At 36.0% G+C, this 24,331-nt stretch overlaps 1 protein-coding gene and 1 long non-coding RNA gene across 3 annotated transcripts; one reads left to right on the forward strand and one right to left on the reverse strand.

The window, feature by feature from the left end:
* Positions 1-1,046: 1,046 nt before the first annotated feature.
* Positions 1,047-23,796, forward strand: wrap53 (WD repeat containing, antisense to TP53). 2 transcript variants are annotated; one of them, XM_005172209.6, is made up of 11 exons: positions 1,047-1,255; positions 3,011-3,249; positions 6,300-6,468; positions 7,123-7,218; positions 7,310-7,418; positions 9,306-9,394; positions 16,660-16,883; positions 18,508-18,719; positions 19,070-19,173; positions 19,256-19,399; positions 22,285-23,796. In XM_005172209.6, the coding sequence occupies exons 2-11, from the start codon at positions 3,012-3,014 to the stop codon at positions 22,502-22,504; spliced, it is 1,605 nt and encodes a 534-aa protein (XP_005172266.1). In that variant the 5' UTR covers positions 1,047-1,255; position 3,011; the 3' UTR covers positions 22,505-23,796.
* LOC141375348 (uncharacterized) lies at positions 6,064-9,856 on the reverse strand. The gene is made up of 3 exons (XR_012383252.1): positions 8,468-9,856; positions 7,708-7,834; positions 6,064-7,461 (listed from the first exon to the last, which is right to left on the reverse strand). It is a non-coding gene; the product is annotated as an uncharacterized lncRNA (long non-coding RNA).
* Positions 23,797-24,331: the final 535 nt, after the last annotated feature.

The following is a 24,331-nucleotide window of genomic DNA, read 5'->3' on the forward strand; positions in this document are numbered from 1 at the left end:
TCACGCTAGAAACAGGCTAGCAACATGCTAATCATGCCAGAATGTTATCAGCATGCTGATAATGTGCTAATCATGCTAGAAATAGGCTAGCAACATATTAATCATGTTAAAAGCATGCTAATGCAAAAATGTTAACAACATGCTAATTTTGTGCTAAACATGCTAGTAACACGGTAATCATGCCAGCAATGTGCTAGTAACCATAGCAGCTGTATCCTAACTGCATAGCTACCGCTATCATTTTGTCCCCGCAACCACTCCCTATCTTTTTTGAGATGTACACTTTTTTTTAAACCTCAAGCTTTTAAAACTATTCAGACTGGGTTTCTCAAAGCATTAATGTTTTCTTCTCTAATTAAATAATATTTATTTTTCCATGTGGAAAAAATAAAAAATAAATAACATTTAGAAACAATGATCAAAATATATTTATTTGACTAGAGATTCACAAATAATCTTATCTCCACACTGGCGTGCACAAATAACACACAAGCCTTTCTTTACTGTCAGTGTGTGAATAAAAAAAAATGCACAAGGATGTGAGTATATAATGTATAACAGTAACATTCATTTAAAATTATATATTTAGTAAATGCAATTAAACTGTCCACTTTAATGTTTTAAATAAAAAAATGTAAAATAGGGGTGGATTACGTTTATCATCTTTTAGTATGAGCGATAAAGATTATTAAGTGGTCCAAGCAACTTTTTTCTATATTTAGTGAGTAAAGTTTTCTATCAGTTGTCAAATCCAATGGTAATTTGAAGGATATCCGCAAATATAAAGTTTCAAAACGACACTTTAGCTTATTGAGGGCTGTTTTGGGAATATGCCTGGCGAGGTTTTGTCATAAAAGCTTTCATTACACTGAAATATTGATATTATTTCTGTTAAACAGTATGAAGACGTCTTTATTTTTGCTTATTGAAAAATACCAAACAAAACACAGTCTAATATATGACAAAATACATTAAAGCTTTTCGAAAGTGTACTAAAAATATTTCATAGTATGACGCAAATATCGCGAGAGTCACGTGACCTGGATAAGCTTACAGTGCAGGCATGGCGGCGCCCTGCGATTACAAACACGACGCGCGAGTTTTTGTTGACTGTTGGTTTAACATAGTGCATTTGTAGTCGAGATGCTCGGAAACTATTCTCTGAATTCAATAAAACACAAACACTGAGGACGACTGCGTGTTCTGTAAGAGCCAGAGCACAAGACACATCAGACACGAGTTAAAGAAACAACAGGTAGAGTGATGCCGCTGTTAAACACAACATATTTATAATTACGATTATGATAATTGTAATTTTAGTGATGCAGCCGCACCAAATTGTTAACTTAACACCTGACAGCATTTATACACATCTGCATATACACTAGAATACATGTCAGGACGGGACAGTGTCGTTATGTGTTCTAAAAAGGTTATCAAGCAGACAAAAATAGAACAACACGAGTAACTAGGTGACATTAAAAGAGTCCTAAAGTTGGTTTTATATTCGGACATTCGGACTTTCACCTTAATAGGAGGCCTATTTTCAGAAAAGCATTCTTTACAAACTCGAAATATGGACATCATATTAGCCTCCAAAGACTAAAGTACAAAATTGTTCAGAGTCAATTAAATAGTGTTTGCTATTTCTGAATGTGTGAATGTAAAACCAACTTTACCTCAATTTTAAGCCTCACAGTGCAGCCGCAAGATGCTGATTTGTTGCAATTTTAATTCGAAACTTTAGTCTTTAACTCATTTGTAAGCAGACGTTTTTAATCATTTAAAATACATTAAAATATCATAAGGTAATTTGTTCCATTGTATGTTTTAATAAGTACAAGTCAGAATAACTTTTTCTTTTTGTAAGAATGTCTGTATTATGCTGTATTATGCACTATTCCATCCATATTTTCATATTTCAGTTATCTAAACGTATATTGAAATAATATAAACACTTGCATTTAATATGCTTTCTGTTTATTTATGAAGAGTTCAGATGCACAAACCTCTAAGTGCTGTTTGACCTTTACTTCTAAACTGGACTTTTTCCCCCAGCTTCCTGTTTAGGTTCAGTAATTTCACTTTTATGGCAAATAAGTTGTTTTCATGTTTCATAGCTTTTAAAGTGAACTTATTGAACATAAACATGAATGGCTGAAAAAAGAATAATTTTAGAGTGCAATGTCAGAGTTTTTTTTTTTTTTTTTTTTTGCATACAGTGTATATATATTGAATGTATTATGTATAGGTGACCCAGGATCAAAAAATTATGACTGTCAAATTTTGGAATTGAGATGTATATCCTCTGAATAAACAAGCATTCCATCGATGTATGGCTTGTTTAGATATGACAATATTTGATTGAGATTCAACTGTTTGAATGTCTTGAAGCTTAGGGTGCATAAAATACAAATAGTGAGAAAATTGCCAGTTGTCCAGATTGAGTTCCCAGCCATGCATATTACTAATCAAATGATAGGTTTTGATATATTTACAGGAAAAAACTTGCTAAATATCTTCATGAAAGATGATTTACTTAATGATTTCTGACATAAATCGATAATTTTGACCTATACAATGTTTATTTGGCTATTGCAACAACATAAGGGGGAGGGGTTAGAGGTCATATTTAGTGAGAACTTCTATTGTATTCATTAAGGCATTACAAGTACATTTTTATAATGAAACATTTTTTATATATTACTTACTATTTAAATTCTATGCGTTTTTTTTCATTTCAAAGAAAGTATAAGCATTTTTGCTGAATTTTACAATAAAGAGTATACATTTATTTCTCATAATAAATGAGCAAAAATAGATTTACAGAAGTCTCGCATGTGTTTTTTAAGTTAGAAATGGGTAATGAAAATGTATAATCTCCAAGGACTTTTTTTATTTTTTCATTTTCAGACAATTTATGTGTGTACTGTATATAACTATAACTGAATTACCATGACTTGCTCATATTTTCAGAGGCCACTGCACACTTATTTATCAGTGAATACAGGATGTCCGGTGTTGCTCAGAGTGGTGAGGGTGCTGCAGGACAGGAAGCAGAGGCTGATGGAGAACCTCCCCATGAAGCACTTGTTCAAGGAGCACTGGAAGAAGAGGAGGAACCAGCAGCGAAACAGCCTCGACTCCAGCAGGAGGATGTGGCTCTTGATTTCCCTATGATAGAGATAGCCCATGAGCCTTCAGAGGAGAAGAGCAAAAGCCAAGATGCTGCTGGGGTTGAAGAGGAAGGTGAGGCCATTTAGTAAAAGCTACAGTACATTTAGGATTTAATGCATCCTGTTTGGCACTCTGTCAATACACACTTCTGATGTGAGAAATAAACTCCATATGTAAAGCTTCCGCTTCCATCTTTAAAGAATTACACGGATCTTGTCCTTTAGCTTTTCATATGCATTCAATTTTATAGATAAGTGTGTAAGTGAACTTTAGGGTCCTTCTGAAATTTGAATGTGATGTTTTTTTTTTTTTTTTTTGAGCTGCAAGGAAATGAAGTGTTTTTTGTTTTTTTTCATGGTGCCACAAAATATATAAAATATAGTTTAATGCTTGATCCCAGGATGTGTTTGCTTGCTTGGAAATGAAAAAGCAGATAAATTTAACTGAATTACACCTACAGGAAGAATTAAGAAGTTCAAAATCTCACTTTACATTCTAAATAAAGGTAAGCAGAATGGGATTAGTGATCAAATAATACACTTTTTGGAATCTTTGGAATCAAAAATCTTTATATATATATATATATATATATACACACACACACACACACACACACAATATGCCTTTTAGACAAGCTAGACTTATTTATGGACATTTACTCAAGAGAAATTGCTTTAAAATGCCAGTATTGGAATAAAATCCTAAATGTAAAAAGCATACTCTTAATGTTATGTGGAAGTGGTTTTAATCTATAGAGACTTTGGAATTATTCAATGAGAGTATATGTGAATTCTTCAAAAATTTTAGAAATTATCCAAAAAAATCTTTAAAAGAAATTAATCCTAATTTATTTATTATTGTATTGTTTAAAGAAACATTTTACTTATTTATTAATTATATTTTGGGCTTAGTCCCTTTACTAATCAGGGCTTGCCACGGTGAAATGAACTGCCAACTTCTCCAGCATATGTTTTACACTGCAGATGCCCTTCCAGCTGCAACCTATCACTGGAAAACCCAAACACACATACACTACGAACAATTTAGCTTACCCAATTCACCTGTACCACATGTCTTTGGGTTGTGGGGGAAACCAGAGCACCCGGAGGAAACCCACACTAACATGGGGAGAACATGCAAACTTAACACGGAAACGCCAACCAAGGCTCAAACCAGCGACCTTCTTGCTGTGAGGCGACAGCACTCATCGTGTTTATCATTCGTTCATTCATTTTCTTTTCAGCTTAGATCCTTTATTAAACAGCGGAATGAACCGCTAAATAATCCAGCATATGTTTTACACAGTGGATGCCCTTGCAGCTGCAACCCATCACTGGGAAACACCCATAAACACTCATTCACACACATACACTATGGACAATTTAGCTTACTCAATTCACCTATAGCGCTTATCTTTGGACTCTGGGGGAAATCGGAGCACCAGGAGGAAACTTACATCAACAAGGGGAGAACATGCAAACTCCACATAGAAACGCCAACTCACCCAGGCAAGGCATGAACCAGTGACCTTCTTTCTGTGAGGCATCAGCGCTCATCCTGTATATATGTTAACAAAATTATTTTGGTATTATTGCCTGATACTAACTGGAACATGCACCAAAACCCTAGCAAACATTACAGCAATTATACAGCACAATCAAAAATACAATACAAAAGATATCAGCCAGAATAATGGAATAAGAAACAAAATACTGCCAAAAATAGTTACAGAGACATTATTAACCTACATCTAAGGAAGGGGCCCCTATATTTTGTCATACATTTTCTGTTTGCCAGAGAATCTAGAGAAACATAACCTTTCCAGCTTAAAGGCAAAAATCATTTCAGCTTTTAAAAAAACTTGGAGGTGTCGTGGAATTTCACTCCATCAGAATCACTCTCTTGGCCTGCACCATGCCAAACATAAGGGAGAGTTGTTGGTGTTTAGGCCAAGTTAGAGCCTGGTCTGAACATCCATACAAAGCTAAATCCAAATAAATTTTAATGTCTATTTCCAAAGCCTGGGAATAAAGTCTGAAGATGCTTAATCTAGAGAGACTTTGAAGGAATTTTTCAATGAGAGTAAATGTGAATTCTTCAAAAGTTTTTGAAATGAAAGGAAATATTTAAAAAAAGAGAGATTTTCATATTATTTTATGCATTATTGCATTGTTTATAGAAAGATGTTACTTATAAACTGTAAATTTGATCATATTTTGCCTTCAAATATACATTGAAGCTGATAAGGCAATAAACTCTAAACTCTCTTTTCTCTCTCTCTCTCTCTCTCTCTCTCTCTCTCTCTCTCTCTCTCTCTCTCATTATTGTTCTATTACATATATTTATATTTTGGTTAAAAGGCGCTTTTCACCCAAAAATGAAACTTTTCTTGCTATTTTATCACATTTAGGGGTACTAAACTTTTAAACAAAGCAATATATTTTGTTGAATATTGGAAAAAAAACAGCCACTGACATCCATTTTAAGCCAATGGGAATTTTTTCCAACATTCTTCAGTATATCTTACTTTGTGTTCAACAGTAGAAAAGAAAATCATTGTTACAAGCAAAGGATAAATAAATAATAGCAGAATTGTCATTTTTGGGTAAACTCTCTTTAATATTTAACCACATTTACATACAAGAGTGAATTACCTAATTTTGACAAGTTTAAACCTTTTGTCTAATGTAAATTATACCGTAACTGCATTAAGTGATTGTTGATGCTGACAATATCCCTCTTTCCCCAGTTTAAAAATCTTTCAAGTGCACAAAAAATTAAGATGACTTTTCCTTACAGCTAAATAAATGGCAAGCAGAATGTGATCATTGAATAAAAAAATAAACTTTTTAGAATCCAACCCTTGGCAGGAAAAACTAAATTTATACAATTTAAGACCTAAGAACTTTTAATGCAAAATAGCATTTTAGACAAACTAGACTTTTACTTAAAGAAGTTGCTTCAAAAAGCCAGTATTGCAGCAACATCGCAAATGTAAATTGCATACTTTTAACATTTTGTGAAAGTGGTACTAATCTAATCTAGAAAGACTGAAGGAATTATACAGCTACTGTGTCATAGGGCCATTCCTGCCTTGTCAACTAAGGTGTTCCTTCTTTTAGTGTCATATCATCAGACAGATGAACCAGTACATGTTGCGGAACATGCAGAGATGGAAAGAGACAATGAATGGCATCAAAACGGAGCAGAGAGCAGAGAAATGCTGGAACAGACTGAGGAGAATACAGCTGATGAGCCTGAGAAGAACAGTCCAGAAGCTGAGCAGCACTAGTAAGTGTATCGCTCATCTTAATGGAATAGTTTCCCCAAAAATGAAGAGTCTGTCATCATTTACTCTCTCTTAACTTGACACAAATCTGCTTAAGTTTATCCTTTTTTTGTTAAACTCAAAAGAAGATATTTAGAAAAATGTTGTAAATAACCAATAATCATTGACTTCTTTAGTAGTTGTTTTTCTTCAAATCAAATCACTTTTATTGTCACATCATCAGCAGCATGTGTGCTATGATGAGTGAAAAGCTTAGGTGCTGGCTCCAGACAGTACAAAATACAGATAGTGCAAATACAACAACAGTGCAAAATACAGACAGTGCAAATAAAATGACAGTGCAAATATAACGTCAATGCAAAATACAACAGCATACTCGGAAAAAAAAAAAAAAAAAAAAAAACAGGACAATGTACAATTTAAAAAATGACAGCAGTATGCGACTATGAAAGTCAATGATTATCAGCTTTCTGATATGGTTATCTTTTGTGTTTAACAGAATAAAGAAACAAATAGGTTTATAACTACTTGAGTATATAGAGAGTGCATTTTCATTTTTGGGTGAACCATCCCTTTAAGCTGTTGTGATTAGGATTAAATTTGATGTGACCGTTACAGTGGAATGAGATATTTTCAGCTCGTCTTTGTTTCTACAGTCAAGGCCTGGACTTCAGGCAGAATCCTCAGATGCTGACGGGATCATGGGCCGAGTACACGCACTCCGCTGAGAATTACCTCAGAGGCTGCAAATGGTGAGAACCGATAAAAGCAGCGATTTTATGACGGCTGTATCGTGTAAGCTGAATCACAGCTTGTGTCTCTCTTTATGACATGCCTCTGCAGGGCTCCAGATGGTTCCTGCATTGTGTCTAACAGCGCTGATAATGTTCTCCGGGTGTATAACCTCCCAGCTGAGCTGTACAGCAGCCAATGGGACTTGCTTTCTGAGATGGTCAGTCTGCGTCAGATCTTCCTTTATATTCATCTTTATGAGCCTAATAGTCAATTTTTGGCATATTATATTATATTATATTATATTATATTATATTATATTATATTATATTATATTATATTATATTATAATATATTATATTATATTATAATATATTATATTATATTAGTTTATTTTATATTATATTATTATAATACAATTTTTTTATTTTTAAATAGTATTATAATAATATATACATAATAGCTATAATTTATATATATAATACTTCATAAAGAAATACTACACTTACCGGCCACTTTATACCGTCCAGCTATTCATAATGCAAATGTCTAATCAGCCAATCCCATGGCAGCAACTCAATGCATTTTGGCATGTAGACATGGTCAAGACGATCTGCTGCAGTTCAAGCCGAGCACCTGAATGAGGAAGAAAGGGGATTTAAGTGACTTTGAACATGGCATGGTTGTTAATGCAAAATGGGCTGCTCTGAGTATTTCAGAAACTGCTGATCTACTGGGATTTTTACGCACAACCATCTCTAGGGTTTGCAGAGAATGATCTGAAAAAGAAAAAATATCCAGTGAGCAGCAGTTCTGTGGGCGCAAATGCATTGTTGATGCCACAGGTCGGAGGAGAATGATCTGAATGCTTCCAGCTAAAAGAAAGTAACTCAAATAACCACTTGTTACAACTGAAGTATGCAAAAGAGCATCTCTAAATGCACAACACATCCAACCTTGAGGTGGGTGGCTACAGCAGCAGAAGACCACACTGGGTGCCACTGCTGTCAGCTAAGAACAGATATTTGAGGCTACAATTCACACATTGCCTGTTCTAATGAGTCTTGATTTCTGCTTCAACATTCGCATGGTAGGGTCAGAATTTGACGTCAACAACATGAAAGCATGGATCTTCTCTGCCTTGTTTCAATGGTTCAGGCTGGTGGTGGTGTAATCGTGTGGTAGGATATTTTCTTGGCACACTCTGGCCCATCAGTACCAATTGAGCATTGTGTCAACGCCACAGCCTACCTGAGTATTGTTGCTTACCATGTCCATCCCTTTCTGACCACAGTGTACTCATCTTCTGGCTACAAAGAGCACCTTTGGGATGTAGTGAAACAGGAGATTCGCATCATGGATATGCAACTGACAAATCTGCAGCAGCTGTGTGATGCTATCATGTCAGTTTGGACCAAAATCTCTGAAGAATATTTCCAGTACCTTGTTGAATCTAAGCCATGAAGGATTAAGGCAGTTCTGAAGGCAAAAGAGGGTCCAACCTGATGCTAGTTAGGTGTACCTAATAAAGTGGCCGGTCATTTGATATGCTTTTGTTACTTTGATACTGATTTTTAAATCATTCTCATTACTAACTTGTTGAGATGTTTGATGCAAGTTGCATTTTTAATTGAATTTATTAGGGACTCAAACTTGCAGTGATGGAATTAATGTAGAGCAACATTATGAAGCATCAAGGTCTAAAAACTTTGTTATACTACTCAAGGTGAAATATCACAATGCTACATTTTAGATTACATATTTATTTACATAATTCCAATACACACTTATTATTTAACAATAATACTACAACATATTGTTTTCAGCAGCAAGTGTTAGAATCAATAATATATGTAAAACAAGAAACTTAGTCTCCAACACCTTGGTGTGAAATCAAGAAATAATTTTTGGTGTTTGTCAAGAAATTATTTTAGGCCCTGATTATCATTTACTTAAACAAGTAAAAATACAAAATTTTCTTGACATTCACAATTAAAATTCACAGTCAAATTGTCACTTTTTCTTTATTCTGATATATTAATATACATAGAAATCCATCATTTTAATGAAGGACTTATTTAAAAATCTTAATGCTGTCTTGACTCAGAGTCCTGTGCTGAAGATGGCAGAAGGAGACACCATCTATGACTACTGCTGGTTCCCCAAGATGACTTCTACTGACCCGGACACATGCTTGTGAGTTTGTGTATGTCAATCCAAGCTTTTTTAAAATGCTCAAGTGCATCTAGAGATGTTAATAGCATCTGAGTCAGCAACCTTTGCCCCCATTAATACCTGTGGCCGGTTAACTGCATAGACGTCATAAGAATGAGTCAGGACTAAAAGTAAGATAGAAAAAGGCTCCATTTTGAATTTGGAAATCTGGACATTATCCTTTTTTGGTCAAACTAGGTTTTAAGAGTTCACATGGTGGCTGTGTATATGGAACTGGTTCCTGGTGTTAAAAGGCCACCACTTATTTTGCAATAAAAAAATCTAAAATAAAAAAGAGTTTTGATAATTTTCCTATTTAAAGCTTGACACTTACTTTATCACATTGTGTACTAAACCTGACTGAAAATGAAAATTTGCTATTTTTTAGGATGATGGTTAATAACTGTACTCTGAATAATATCAAGAATTTTGCTGCTGTACCATGACTGCAGCAGGCGCAATGATATTACACAGATTCTATCTGGTGGTGCAAGGGGACTATTTTCAGGTGCTGCATAACGCCTGAATCATTGTCATTGCATCATTCTGCTTTAGATAGGAAAATGATCAAAATAAATTTCTGTCATTTTTAAGTAAATGTTCTAATGGTCTAATTTGATTCAATGATATGTGCCAAGCTAAACTAAAAGTGCTTCCGCCAGGCCTGGAGATCAGCTGAATGAATTCAAGAACGTTGAAACTCAACTGTTAACTGTAAGGGACTTGATCGTAATTGTAAAAAAAAAAGTTGAGTGTTTCTTTAAACTGCATTTTGGTCAATATAGGCAGGAATGACTGATAATAAACAGGGTCTTAGCATGGGTTTGCCACAGCCATATAACCCCGCAGCCCAAGATTTTTACAGTTACACAATTTAGAATTCTTTTTCTCTTTTTTTCAGTTTGACGTATTATATTAAATAATATATTGTAACAAATTCCTGTGGTGTAAAGTTGCACCATCATCATTATGTCTCCAGAGCTACATGATCTTTTATAAGTCCTTATTTTTCATACACTGATTTAGTTTTTAGGAATGTTTTTTTCGCTAATCAATTTTGGGAAAAGTTGTGCTTAAAGAGCTGAAGCACAACTTTTTTTTTTTTTTTTTTTTTTTTTTTTTTTTTTTAGCAATGATTAGGTTAAAAAAAATCCTAAAAACTAAATCAGTATATGATAGAACAGCTTTTATGTTTAATACAAGGTTTTGTGATATTTTTAATAAATTATTTAAATTTAATTGTTTTTTTTTAATGGAAAATCTCAGTAACCCCCGATTCTAAACGGTAGTATAAATATTTACAACATATTATCTTTTGTGTTGTGTGCTCCTTTTAAGTTAAAGAGGGCTAAGAGTCCGCCTTTACCCATAATGATGTCATTTTGAGAATCCCTGTTATTGTGGATAGTGTGCGGAATGTAAATGGACTGTTTGCAGGGTGGTTTGAAACCCTCATTAATAGTGGTCATTTTGTATTTATCTCAACAGCTACTTTGAATGCTAGCGGGCAACAAATAACGCAGAACAAACTGGGGCCTATTATCCGTTCAGCAAAGCAGCTGACAGTTAGACTTGTGTAGCCGTGGCCAAATTGATATGCAGCGTGCGAATGCTTTGTCCTGTTTGTGCTTTGGAGAATAATTGTGTTTGGCTTCCCATTCAGCTCATAACAGAATAAAACAGCTTCTGCGTGCCAATGTTTCACACTCATGATCCAGAGGAAGATCAGAAGCCTTTTCTTTCAGTCAATGTCTACACTGATAAAGACTAATGTAATTGGATGCCCATGGCTGTTGTTAAAATGTTGGACATGGGTTTTAAAGGGTAGTTCACCCGAAGATTGACATTCTGCTCTCCTCTCTCAATTTATTTCTCACTTACCGCAGTTGTTCTGAAATCCTATTCACATTCGTGCACGTTCATCATTAACTACAAATGGTTTCAATGGTCCAGTTTCAGCCTCTGATTAACACCACTTATATCCACTGTCACATTTATTTTACCATCTCCATTCTCTGTTTTACAAAGTGGCCCAGTTAATTCTTTCCAGAGATGTGGCACGTCTTTAAAGAGATTGTTTTGTTTAATTAAGCTGCCATTGTTCCAGCTCCAGTATTGCTCTGTTTAGTTTGTGTTATGATCAGTGCTGATGAGCCTTGTCTCCTTCTGTGGCGGAGATTGTTGGATTTAACTCAGAATGTCAATTTCAAGGCTTTAGAATTATTGAGGCTGCTCACATTTCCTGTTTCTGAGAAACCATTAGGAGAGAGTAATCGGTCTGTCTGTCTGTTTGTCTATCTTTCTGGCTGTCTGTATGTCTGTCTGTCTGTCTGTTTAATCTGTATGTCTGTTAGTATGTGTGTCTGTCTAGCTATCTATCTATCTCTCTGTCTGTCTGTCTATTGTTCTGTCTGTCTGTCTAGCTGTCAAGCTTTCTCTCTGACTGCTTGAATAGCTTTATCTATCTGTCTGTGTCTGTCTGTGTATCTATCTATTTGTCTGTTTGTCTGTTGGTCTTTCTATCTTACTTTGTCTGTCTAGGTCTCTGTATGTTAATCTTTACATCTGTCTATCTATCTATCTATCTATCTATCTATCTATCTATCTATCTATCTATCTATCTATCTATCTATCTATCTATCTATCTATCTGTCTGTCTGTCTGTCTGTCTGTCTGTCTGTCTGTCTGTCTGTCTGTCTGTCTGTCTGTCTGTCTGTCTGTCTGTCTGTCTGTCTGTCTGTCTGTCTGTCTGTCTGTCTGTCTGTCTGTCTGTCTGTCTGTCTGTCTGTTTGTCCGTCCGTCCGTCCGTCCGTCGAGCTGTCTGTCCGTCCGTCCGTCCGTCCGTCGAGCTGTTTGTCTGTGTGTCTGTCCGTTGAGCTGTCTGTCTGTTTGTCCGTTGAGCTGTCTGTCTGTCTGTTGAGCTGTCTGTCTGTCTGTCTGTCTGTCTGTCTGTCTGTTGAGCTGTCTGTCTGTCTGTCTGTCTGTTGAGCTGTCTGTCTGTCTGTCTGTCTGTCTTTCTGACTGTCAGTCTATCATTCTGCCTTTGTCTGTCTAGTGATCTGTCTGTCTGTTGTTCTGTCTGTCTATTTGTCTTTTTGCCTTTGTTATTCTGTCTGTCTGTCTGTCTGTCTGTCTGTCTGTCTAACTTTCTGTCTTTGAAAGTCTGTCTATCATTCTAACTTTCTGTTTGTCTAGTTATTTGTATGTCTGTTGATCTAAATTTCTGTCTTTTTCTTTGTCTGGGTGTATAGCTGTCTGTCTGTCATGCTATCTGTCTGTCTGTCTGTCTGTTTATATGTCTGCCTGTTATTCTGTCTTTCTGTTGATCTATCTGTTTGTCCTTCTCTCTGTCTATTTGACTGTCTGGCTATCTTGTCTATCATTCTAACTTTCTGTCTGTGTTGTTGTTTGTCTGTCTTTTGTTCTGTCTGTCTGTCTGTTATTCTGTCTATTGTTCTGTCTGTCTGTTATTCTGTCTTGTTCTGTCTGTCTGTCTGTCTGTCTGTTATTCTGTCTGTCCGTTGAACTGTGTCTATCTAACTTCCTGTCTTTCTCTCTGTCTAGCTGTATAGTCTGTCTATTGAGCTGTCTATTTTTCTGTCTGTCTGTCTGTCTGTCATTCTAACGTTCTCTCTGTCTGTCTGTCTGTCTTTCTAGCTATCTTTCTCTCTGTCTATTGTTCTGTCTGTTGAACTGTTTGTTTTTCTAGCTGTCTGACTGTCTCTCTGTCTGTTCATCTGTCTGTAAGTCGATCTGTCTGTTGGTTTGGTCTTGGTGAATCTGTGTTCTATCTTTCTGTCTGTCTCTCTCTATTCATATTTTGTCTGTCTGTCGTTTGGCCTGTTATTCTTTTGAGCAAGTCTGACCGATTGTCTGTCTGTTGTTTTCTGCTGTGTCAAGTTTTTATTTCTGAGACTGCCTTAACCTGTACTGCGTCAAAAATTTTTAATGCATTGAACAGCAAAAACAGTAATGTTATTTTTCCAGCCCTATAACTGAATGTTTGTGTGTTTGAGTTTTCTAAAAGTATCACTGCAATTGTTTAGAGTAAAAGTGGCCTCTTATTCTTCCTTTCCAGTTCTCTGTCGCTTCATCTCTTGTTTAATGATGCTCTCTTTGATGGTTGGATGTTTTTTTGTGGGACGAAAGGCAATGAAACAGAAATCAGTCTAAATCAATGGCAGTCGTCACAGAAAACTGCGGCAGGTTGCTAACAAGGGCTCGTTAAATGTGGCATGTGCTGTTTCCCACACGCAGCATCCGCTCTGATCAAACACTGTTTGGGATTACAGAATCCACCCTGCAGCAACTGAAAATGACAAAGAAGAGGGAGGGTTGTGGGTCAAGGACGAAACTGTGAACTTAATAAAGAATGATAAAGATGAAGAGGATGAGGTTAAAGAAGTCACACAAGACATGCTCTGCTCGGTAACAAGTTGACAGCATCTATCTGGTTTGGATATTGTTTACAAGTACTTTTGAAGCCCTCTGGAACACAGCAGTTTATAAGCTTTGCCTTCCAGGCGTGTGTAAGCGTAATGTTCCAAATGCTGTCATTGGCTGCAGAGCTGTCCACAGGGGCTGATCATTAACTCTCACTTATGATTGGCTCTTACCTCCAGGGGAGGCGCTCAGTATTCAGGTCATTTACTTCCTTCATTTCAACTTAAGACATTTGGTGTAGTTTCTCATTTTCTGCATTTAAATGATCTTGCCCTCCTGTTAAGACTTAGCGTTATATGTAAAAAATACTATTTATAATTTACTACCCATCATGGTGCTCCAAATCCATAATACTATATTTTGTGAAACACAAGTGGAGATTAGGAATCATTTTGTAAGAGGTTCTACATTTTGTTAATAATATTTTCGGTTTTACACAACACAAGTACACTGCTCTCTGATTGTTGGGTATTTTATCAGAAGATGCTTGTCCCTCCCAACAACAAAGACAATGGTGCCGTCTAGCTATGGTATTTGGATGGAGTATTATTCTAAGATATTGGAAATCTACTACACCATCTTCATTTGATGAATAGCTAGAATTCATGTCTAGCACTGCTAGCTATAAACGTGATATTTAGAGTCTAAGAGCGCTTTAATTTGTATATGAACACTTGGCAGTCCTTTCTTACACTGATTGAGAAAACATTCTGAAAAGAGAAAAATGATGTGCAAAAAAGAAGCTTTTCTCCTTTTGATTGTATAAATGTGCAGTGTATATTTTGTTTTATTTATTGCTGTTGTGCTATTTACTTTACTAATTTATTTTATTTGGATTATGTATTTAGTTAGTTAATCAAAAAGGCACAATATAAATTTCCTCAATATTTTCAATCATCTTTTCTCGCTAGTGAAATAATGTTAAGCCCCGGTCAAATCACATGATTTTTATTGTTGGTTACGAAAGTCACTATGCAAGATGATGCAGTTTTTGTCTTGATAAAATCACTACACATTCCTTCACGTTCCCTCATGCCATAATGTTTTCGACGAGCGTTATTTCCCAAAGCGTTCACGAGTGTTGCTATAACAATGTTTCTTATCTTAATTTTAATGTTTTTTTTTAATCTTATTTCAATCTTAATAAGCACTGATGCTTGCTGACAACTAGACTATATTATTTAAGAGAATTTATGACATTGATAGGATCAAACATATATTTCCTTTTTAATATTAAGATTTTTTCCTTTAAATCTAAATGTAAGCTATATTTTCCAGCTATGGGTTGCCTATAAAACACTCCCTCGCCTGAACTTGCAGCAAGTGAGACAGAAAACAAATTTAAGACTTAAACTTTAACTTAAGTCAAAATAATGACTAATAAAGAAATAAGCAAATTTATAACAGAAGTTTGTGATGCAACAATTACCGTGGAGGATTATTTAAATCCTTATTTTGCACAGAGCGGAACAAATCATCCACCTGCACAGCTGAGTAATGGACAGGCTCAAAAAAACAAAACAAAATTAGTATATTTTTCGTGGTATAATTTGTATCTTAATTTTAATGTATTTTTTATTGGTCAGTTAACTATAGATAAAAAATAACATCTGAGGTGAAGTACTTCAAACAAGTCTGATATGCTTCAGCCCCAAAACACGAACTGGTTTGTTAAATAAAATAAAATCTAGCCTGTATTAACGGCAGCACCCGCGGATAACTGAGAAATGATGTGCTCCTATTGTCACCCATGTGATGGAACTTGTCGAGTAGAATGGGGAAAAAATTAAACATGCTAAACTTTCTGCGATGGTGTCGTGAGGCGTCGCAGACATGGCATCGGTTGTTGTGGATTATGCAATAATACACAAGAAGAAACAATTTAATCTTGTTTCACAACGCCCATTTGTCTTTTTTATGAATTACTACGACACTCTACATCAAAAAAAATTAATTATCTGACTGTGGCTTTACCTACCACATCATGGTAGAATCAACAAAAAATAAAATAACCCATCTCCTCTGACCACTTTACTTTATCCCACTTTTTTACTTTCCCTTACTCCCTATCTGTTGTAGTTTGTATATGATATTATAATGCATTTTTTGTTTATTTCTCTTTTTTTGATGAGAATTTTGATTTGCTTAATGCATTCTTTTTAAAATGAAGAGTAAATCAACTGTTTTTTTAATAAATAGCACTTGCTAAATCAATTAATTAATTAATGTAAACCAACTTTTCACCAAATGTCAATAAAATTTTTCACACACTGAGAAAGGCTTTGAGCTGAAATGTTTATAGTTATTTTCCAGAAGAATGTGAAATAATAAATATAATGCAATAACTCAATGAGTGCGGATCATGGGATTTTTAAGTTGAACCTGGGCAAAATATGTGTAGGGAACACTTTACTATTATAAATTATATTTAAAAAAGTTTTCCATTAATGTAAAGTCATCATAAAATATGTATGCATATATACTAATTTTGTCCAGATCCATTTTCCTAGGAATTTTCTAAACTTTTGGAAGAACATGTTCACATAAGCCTCATATTTTTTGTCTAGCAATATTTGTCATCTTTGATTTCAAGCTGCTGTAGCTCTTCGTTTGTTAGATTCTCAATTGTAAATGGGTCTTTTGTGCTGCCTTTTGAAGGGAAGCCAGACTGACTGTCAAGTCTGATACTGCAATCTCTTGTTTTCCCCAAAACAATAGATTTTGTTGGGAGAAAACTGGTTTTAGTCTTTGCAGCAACATTCACTGTATTTAATTTTTCCTCTTTCTTCTTGTTTCCCCTTTAGCATTGCCAGCAGCAGCCGAGACAACCCGGTCCACATATGGGACGCCTTCTATGGGGACCTTCGTGCATCTTTTCGACCCTACAACCACCTGGATGAGCTGACAGCGGCTCATTCACTGTGTTTCTCTCCTGACGGCTCTCAGCTCTACTGCGGCTTTGATAAAATCGTCAGGGTCTTCCACACCGACCGTCCTGGCAGAGACTGCGAGCAGCGGCCCACCATGGGTGAGGGACCCTCTCATAGAGGAATAACCACTACATCAATCACTCTCACTCTTCAAACGGGTCTTAATCAGGGTCATTAAGACGACTGGCTGGCTTGCATGGGTGTGGAATGCCTGTAATCCCATTTAATTTCTTTTTGTTTGTTTGGGTGGATTCATTCCAAACACATTCATGGCGGGAAACACATATTTGGCTTGATTAAGCTAACATGGCATGCTTGGCTCTGATCTAGACAGTGGCTGTGGATATAATTATCTTAGCATGTTTGTAGTGACTGACTCATTGATGTTGCTTCTACCCTGCTATTGTAATTATTGCTCTGCTTGTGTGACACAAACGTTCTTTTGTTCAGGTTGAAAAAGGGTTGAACGTAAATATAATTTATTATATTATTTTATATTATATACATTTTTCTTTTTCTTGTTTGTGTTATTTTCATTCATTCATTCATAGTCCCTTTGTTATTCAGGGATTGCCACAGTGGAGTGAACCGAACCACCAACTTTTACAGCATATGTGTTTGCGCAGTAGATGCTCTTCCAGCTGCAACCTATCGCTGGGAAACACCCACACACTCTCATTCACACACATACACTATGACAACCTAGCCCAGGGATGGGCAAACTCGGTCCTGCAGGGCCGGTGTCCTGCACAGTTTAACTCCAACTCTAATCAAACACACCTGCTTATAGATTTCTAGTGATCTTGAAGACACTGATTGGCATGTTCAGGTGTTTTTGACTAGTGTTGGAACAAAACTCTGCAGGGACACCGGCCCTCGAGGATCAAGTTTGCCCATCCCAGACCTAGCCCATCCAATTCACCTGTACCACATGATTTTGGACTTGTGGGGGAAACCGGAGCATCTGGAGGAAACCCACACGAACACGTGGAGAACATGCAAACTCCACACCGAAACGCTTACTGACCCAGCCGAGGCTCGAACCAGCGACCTTCTTGCTGTGAGGCAAACATGCTACCCACTGCGCCACCGCGTCGACCCGTTACTTATATAAAGAATATAATTTAAATCAGCCTTTAGCTCAATTGTCAGGCTCGCTCCTGTTGGTTCTTAATCTGGCAACCTGTACTTGCATTTGTTTTGATCCAGGAATGCAATACCTAGTTCAACCACTGGGTCTCAAACTTACATACTGCACCTGTAAGACTTTTCCCAACTTCATAGGTTGTTTATAGCTGCATTTCCACTACCATTAAAATTGCACAAAAAGGAACTGCAATGAAAATATGCCTAATGGAAATGCATCAATTTCCTGCCAAAACCACAAAAAACTAATTTATTCATGACTCAAAAATGTATTTTTTTATTGTGCGGCACATAATACAGATGCATAGACAATGTTTAGAATAATGCTAAAAGGGCTGTTCTGTACTCTTATGCTGATGTCTCATGCTATGAAAGGGATTCATTAAAACAACAGTCATGGTTACTGAGTTCTAGACCTTCCTTTAATTAGAGGTCCTGTTTCATCTGAACCTTTCTCATTTCTTGTGTTTCTTTATTATCCTTTAATAGTAAACCAAACTGATGATGAATACCCTCATCATAACTGATGATGAATAATGTTACTGTTTTTTTCTCTTCATTTTGTATCTTCTGAAGTCAAGAAACGGGGTCAGACTGGCATTATTTCCTGCATTGCCTTCAGTCAGTGCCATTCCATGTATGCCTGCGGCTCGTACTCGCGCTCAGTCGGCCTTTACTCTTGTGATGATGGCTCTCTGCTGGCTCTGCTGCCCACCCGACACCATGGAGGCCTTACACACCTGCTGTTCTCACCCAATGGCTATCACCTGTACACTGGCGGGCGTAAGGTCAGTGGACTTATCGACCAATCAGAAGAGCTGTTATTAGCTTGTGCATTTTGAATTCTGCAGTTAAAAGGATGGTTCACTCAAATATTAAAATGCACTCACCATTTACTCTCGCTCAAATGGTTCCAAGCCTTCATGAGTTTTTTTATTGGGTTGAACACAAAAGAAGATATTTTAAAGAATGCTATAAACTTGTAACTATTAACTTTCATTACTATGGAATGGTTACAGGTTTCCAACATTTTTCAAAATGTCTTATTTTTTGTTGCTGAAGAAAGATACTGATAAGTAAAGGATGACATCATTTTTATGTTTTGGATGGACTATCACTTTCATATCATTGCTTTCAGGATTCAGAGATCCTGTGTTGGGACCTCAGAGATCCAGGACAGGTTTTGTTTTCCATGCAGAGGAATGTCAATACAAACCAGCGCATCTACTTTGACCTGGACCAGTAAGATTCTAATTTACAACTGGACTTAACTGAACTACTTTACTGTTGCCTCAGCATATTAATATATGTGCGTCTGATATAGATCCGGCCGGTATCTACTGAGCGGAGACACTGATGGGGTGGTGTCAGTGTGGGACACCTTAACAGCACTGCCTGATGGGAATGAGGAGATACTAAAGCCACTGCTACAGTTTCAGGCACACACCGACTGTACTAATGGCATCAGGTACAGTTATTATAATTTGAATAATGTTTAGAAGATGTAGAAAATAAAAAAATCTAAGCTGGTGTAGAATGATAAGTTCAGAGAAAAACTGCTTTAAAAATATTACAGTTTTTATAAATAGATTTGAATTATTCACCTTTTTATTATGGCTCTCCAGTTTTCAGTTTTACATGGTTTCAAAATTCTTCTGATTTGATGCTCTAAAAATTAAAAATCTGGGTCACACTTTGTTTTGACGGTTGGTTTGTTGAATTTAAGCTACATTGCATCTAAATTCCAACTAATTCTCATTAGAGTATAAGTAGTTAATTAGATTATTAGTTAGATTATAACTGTTAGGTTGGGGTTAAAGTTAGGGTTAGGGTTAATGTAAGTTGACGTATATGCAAAATTTATTATAGTCAGTTAAATGTCTGTTTAATAGCAGTATATTAAGCAGACAGTCTAGCAATACTTAAATGGACCATCAAAATAAATGTTACCAAAATATTTTGTGATTCTCAATATGTTTTGTAAAAAGAGATTTTTTTCATATAAAATTTTTCAATTAAAAATTTATTTTATTTTATCTATTTAAAAAATTTGAAACTGAAAATTATTATTTATTTATTTATTTTCATATTGTGTTTTTCATTGCGATTTCCATATTAGCATACAGATTTATGGTGAACAGAACATTTTTATTGAATATACAAAAGCAATTAAACATGAATATCCAGCAAGTGTACGGAATAAATTGACTAAATAAGTAAATAACCTTAAGGACTCAAATATATTATGTGAACATGGTAATAAACCACTATAATAATAAATTGTATATATTTTTATATAATCAAAGCAATATCTGATAATACTGATTCATCGTATTTCAATTGCCAATTCAGTTGTTTGCTTATTGTAGGTCCAGTGTTTCTAAACCACGTTCCTGCAAGACCATCATTGTCTGTCACACCCATTACAGGTCTTTTAGTCTCTGCTAATGAGCTGTTGATCTGAATCAGGTGTGTTTGATTGAGGAGACATGGAAAATGTGCAGAACTGGTGGTTCTCCAGGGACGTGGTTGAGAAACACTGGCTTAGTCCATACTGTGGTACCTAATCTGTGCTCCATATTTTCAAATCAACGTCATTTAAAAGGTTAGTTCACTCAAAAATGAAACTTCTGTCATTAGTAACTCACCCTCATGTTGTTCCAGTCCCCTGAGATCTTTATCTTAGCAACACAAATTAAGACTGTTTAGATCAGGGGTCACCAAACTTGTTCCTGAAGGGCCGGTGTCCCTGCAGGCTTTAGTTTCAACCCTAATGAAATACACATGAACTAATCAAGGTGCCTCCTAGGTATACTTAAAACATCCAGGCAGGTGTGTTAAGGAGAGTTGGAGCTAAAGCCTGTAGGGACACTGGCTCTCCAGGACCAACATTGGTGACCCCTGGTTTAGATGAAATCTTAGCGTTCTCTAACCCTCCATACACAATAATGATCCAGAAACTCCTTATGACTTCAGCGGTTGACATTAGGGTGCATGTTTACTATGATCAATACAACACTTGTGTCCCAGCAATCTTTTGTGTTCAACACAAGAAATGAACTCATAAATGTTCAAAATCACGTGGAGATTGAAGAACAGTAATGAACTATCATTTTAAAGGTCCCATGAAGTGCTTTGAAATGTGCACTTTTTATTTGTTGTTTGACATCATCGCAACAAATGAAGAGAGGATAGGACATAGAGTAGCTCCTCCCCTTAAAAAAAACAGCCATAAGCATTTTGTTTTTATCATATCTCTGCCAGTAAAAGTGGTTGAGATCAAGCACATCAGAAGAAAGGCAAATGAGAAACGTCTTGAAGGGGACAGGGCATGTCAGACAGTAGAGAGCAATTGATTGGTCAAGGTTTGATGAGAAACTGAAATGAGGTGACGTGAAAAAAAACCTGTTGATCAACTTAAGCGGAAGTGACAAAGTGCATGCTTTTGAATCAGCTTTATATTTTCTAGTGTGAATTTTGTCACAGTTTTGGAGCACACTAGCTAATAGATATCCTTGAGACTAACATTTAATTTTTTTATTTTAATTTCACATAACCTTAAAAAGTAAAGACAAAATATTTTAAATTCTGCAACATTCCAGCAATTCAGGCAGGCAGGAGAGGCGTCTAGAATGCTGGTGTAGTTCTGGTCAAAACTCCTTTAGTTTAGTTTGTCACTGTTGAAGTTCTGTTTAGTTCAGATCAAGGCGAATGCACTGAATAGCATGTGTACTAATGTTATCTTGTATTAGCCAAGCATTTCAGACTAGGGCTGCACAATATATCGTTTTAGCATCGTTACTGCAATGTGCTCATCTATATGATATGCAATGTTGAGGACCAGGAGCTACATTGTATTGATTAGTGTATTTATACAGAATTAATATGATTTATGCAAAAAAGGTTTTCTTACTTAGAATTTTTGTCTTGTTTCTAGTGCAAATATCTACATTTCAAAGCAAAAACATTTTACTTACAGATTATTTTACTTACCCCACTGGCAGATAATTTTGCTTGTTTTAAGGAAAAACTCTTTATCTTGTCTTGTCTTTTTCTGTTGTTGAAAACAATATTTTTACTTGTTCTAAGAATTTTTAGATATTTGGATTAAAAAACGAGACAAAGTAAAATAACTATACCATTTTTTGCATTGTGATTATTCAATTTCTCTTCCTGAATACTGTTAGACTCTCCAGAAAAGCTTACGATTAATGCTATTCAAACGATCTTGTGAAACTGTATTCATATCTTAATATTTTTTGCTGAAAAATGAAACATCGCAATATTAGATTTTTCCACTATTGTGCAGCACTTTTTCAGACTGTTCTCTATCTTATTCTCTCATTGCTGCAGTGTCCATCCTTTCATGCCATTGATGGCTTCGTCCAGTGGTCAGCGTAAGTTCTTCTGGCCGTCTGACAGCGAGGACTCAACGTCTGATTCTGAGGAGGGGAACGTGATGCCAACTAACGGCGACCGGCCGGACAACGCTCTGGTGCTATGGTGGGCCGGCCCAGTGGCCTCAACCAATGAGATAAGGCAGGAGGAGGAGCCAGCAGTTATTGACAGCTAAAACTTTTGATTGTTAAACTGCACTCTGACTGACCGGTAATCTACTGCCAAACCTATAATGCTAATTGTTTAGGTTAAGAGTGGTAAGATTGTAATTTTGCATCACTTTTAATTGTACTATAGTAATTTTTAAAAAAAGAACTAATCTTCCAACCTTTTGTACAGACATTTATTTCTTGTTGTTGCTGGGTTTGTAAAGCTCAATCAATAACGGTGTAAAAGTCGAACCATTCCTGACAGCAAATTATGATTCGCATCACCTGGAACACTGATCTGAAATATGAATAATTCATTCGTAGATTTCATTTGGTTTGGACAGGTCCCTAAATTGATGTTTACATTCTGTTTACCAGCAATTCTTCGTAGATCTGCCGTCTCTGCTGGAGTGTGATGACTCTCAGGTTCATGATTTCGGAGAGCAGCCTTTTCGTTGGGTTTGTTTTCCTTTCGCTGCAAAAGCTGGTTTTTCAGGAAACGTGTTGAGACTTGTCTCGGACTAACTTTAAAAACACAGTACAGTTATTTCAGCAGCTGGTTTAATCCCTGTAAGAAATGATTGTGACTATGAGAAGGCTGTGTGTGATGGACTGAGACGGTTTATCTCGTGTTAAATGTGCCATATAGAGCTGCTGAGGGCAGCTGTGAATATATATTTTTCTAAGCCAGTAGTCTGCTTTATTGTATGTATGTGCGTATGTGTGTGCGCGCGTAATGTGTTGGTCTCCTGTCTCTCAATGAGCCTTGATGCTTTAGCTGAGGCTGCACATTCTCTTTTAAAATAACTCATGTTTATGTTTGTTCGTGAGCGGTTATGTGACACAATTGTGTGTGTTTACAGCTTTTTCTCTGTGTGTGTGCACGTGTGTGTGTGTGGTTTAAGAGTACACAAAATGACATGGATATCACCTAGTTGTACTCTATTAGGGTGGATTATAAGTACATCCTATGTGTCCTCATAATTCAAAATGGTTAAACTTGGGTTTATGGGTAATGCCATTTAATAAGCATTAATGTAATCCATTATGCCTATAGTCCACATAAACCATATATATAAGTGTGTGTGTCTGTGCATGGTTGTAAATTCCTCTGTAAATCAGTGGGTTTCTGCCTTGTCAGACATGCTGTAGTCATATTGCATCCACTTTCGAAAGCTCCAGTTGTTAGTAGAAATACAATTTTTGTACAGTTGTCTGGAATTCTCCTCTTTCAGGTCTACATTTGATTCTTTTTGCTGAAAGGAACCATTTGGAACAGGTAGATCACCTTGGTTTAATAAACATGTTTGCATAAAAACTGTTAGTGTCTTTCTGGAATTCGCTGGCTATGCAAATGCAAGCAGCACTGTTACTTTTAACCATAAATGAAAACTGTTATCGTTTACTTGCACATCAGTAGGTCCAGATCTGTGCTTCATGACTGACTTGTGTGAACACATTTGTGAAGTCTGCTGGTAACCACATAGTTTTGGTGAGTATTAACTATAGCTGCACAATATATGTATAATTTCAGCATCAATATCACAACAGGTGTCTGCAATAGTCACATCGCAGGATTTGCAATGTTGAGTTGGGACTAGGGCTGAATAATATATCGTTTAAGCATTGATACTGCAATGTGTGTATCTGCAATAGTCACATCGCATGATTGGATTATTTAGTAAAGATAAAAAGATAAATTAATAAATGTATATATTTTGTATTGTTTATACAATGATGTTATTTTACATTTGCTTGTAATTAATTGTATTTTATGCATATAGAAAAAGACTTGATTATCCTAGTTGATCTAAATTAAAGACATTTTTCCAAATAGAGCTATTCAAATCATC

This window comes from Danio rerio, chromosome 7, assembly GCF_049306965.1.
Source record: "Danio rerio strain Tuebingen ecotype United States chromosome 7, GRCz12tu, whole genome shotgun sequence".
Classification (NCBI taxonomy): Eukaryota; Metazoa; Chordata; class Actinopteri; order Cypriniformes; family Danionidae; genus Danio; species Danio rerio.

Bases quoted from the DNA above. Each gene is read 5' to 3' on its own strand.
- wrap53 (XM_005172209.6), top strand. From the start codon at position 3,012: ATGTCCGGTGTTGCTCAGAGTGGTGAGGGTGCTGCAGGACAGGAAGCA. The intron at 6,469-7,122 runs GTAAGTGTATCG...TTGTTTCTACAG, and splicing joins CCAGAAGCTGAGCAGCACTA to TCAAGGCCTGGACTTCAGGC. The intron at 19,400-22,284 runs GTACAGTTATTA...TCATTGCTGCAG, and splicing joins GACTGTACTAATGGCATCAG to TGTCCATCCTTTCATGCCAT.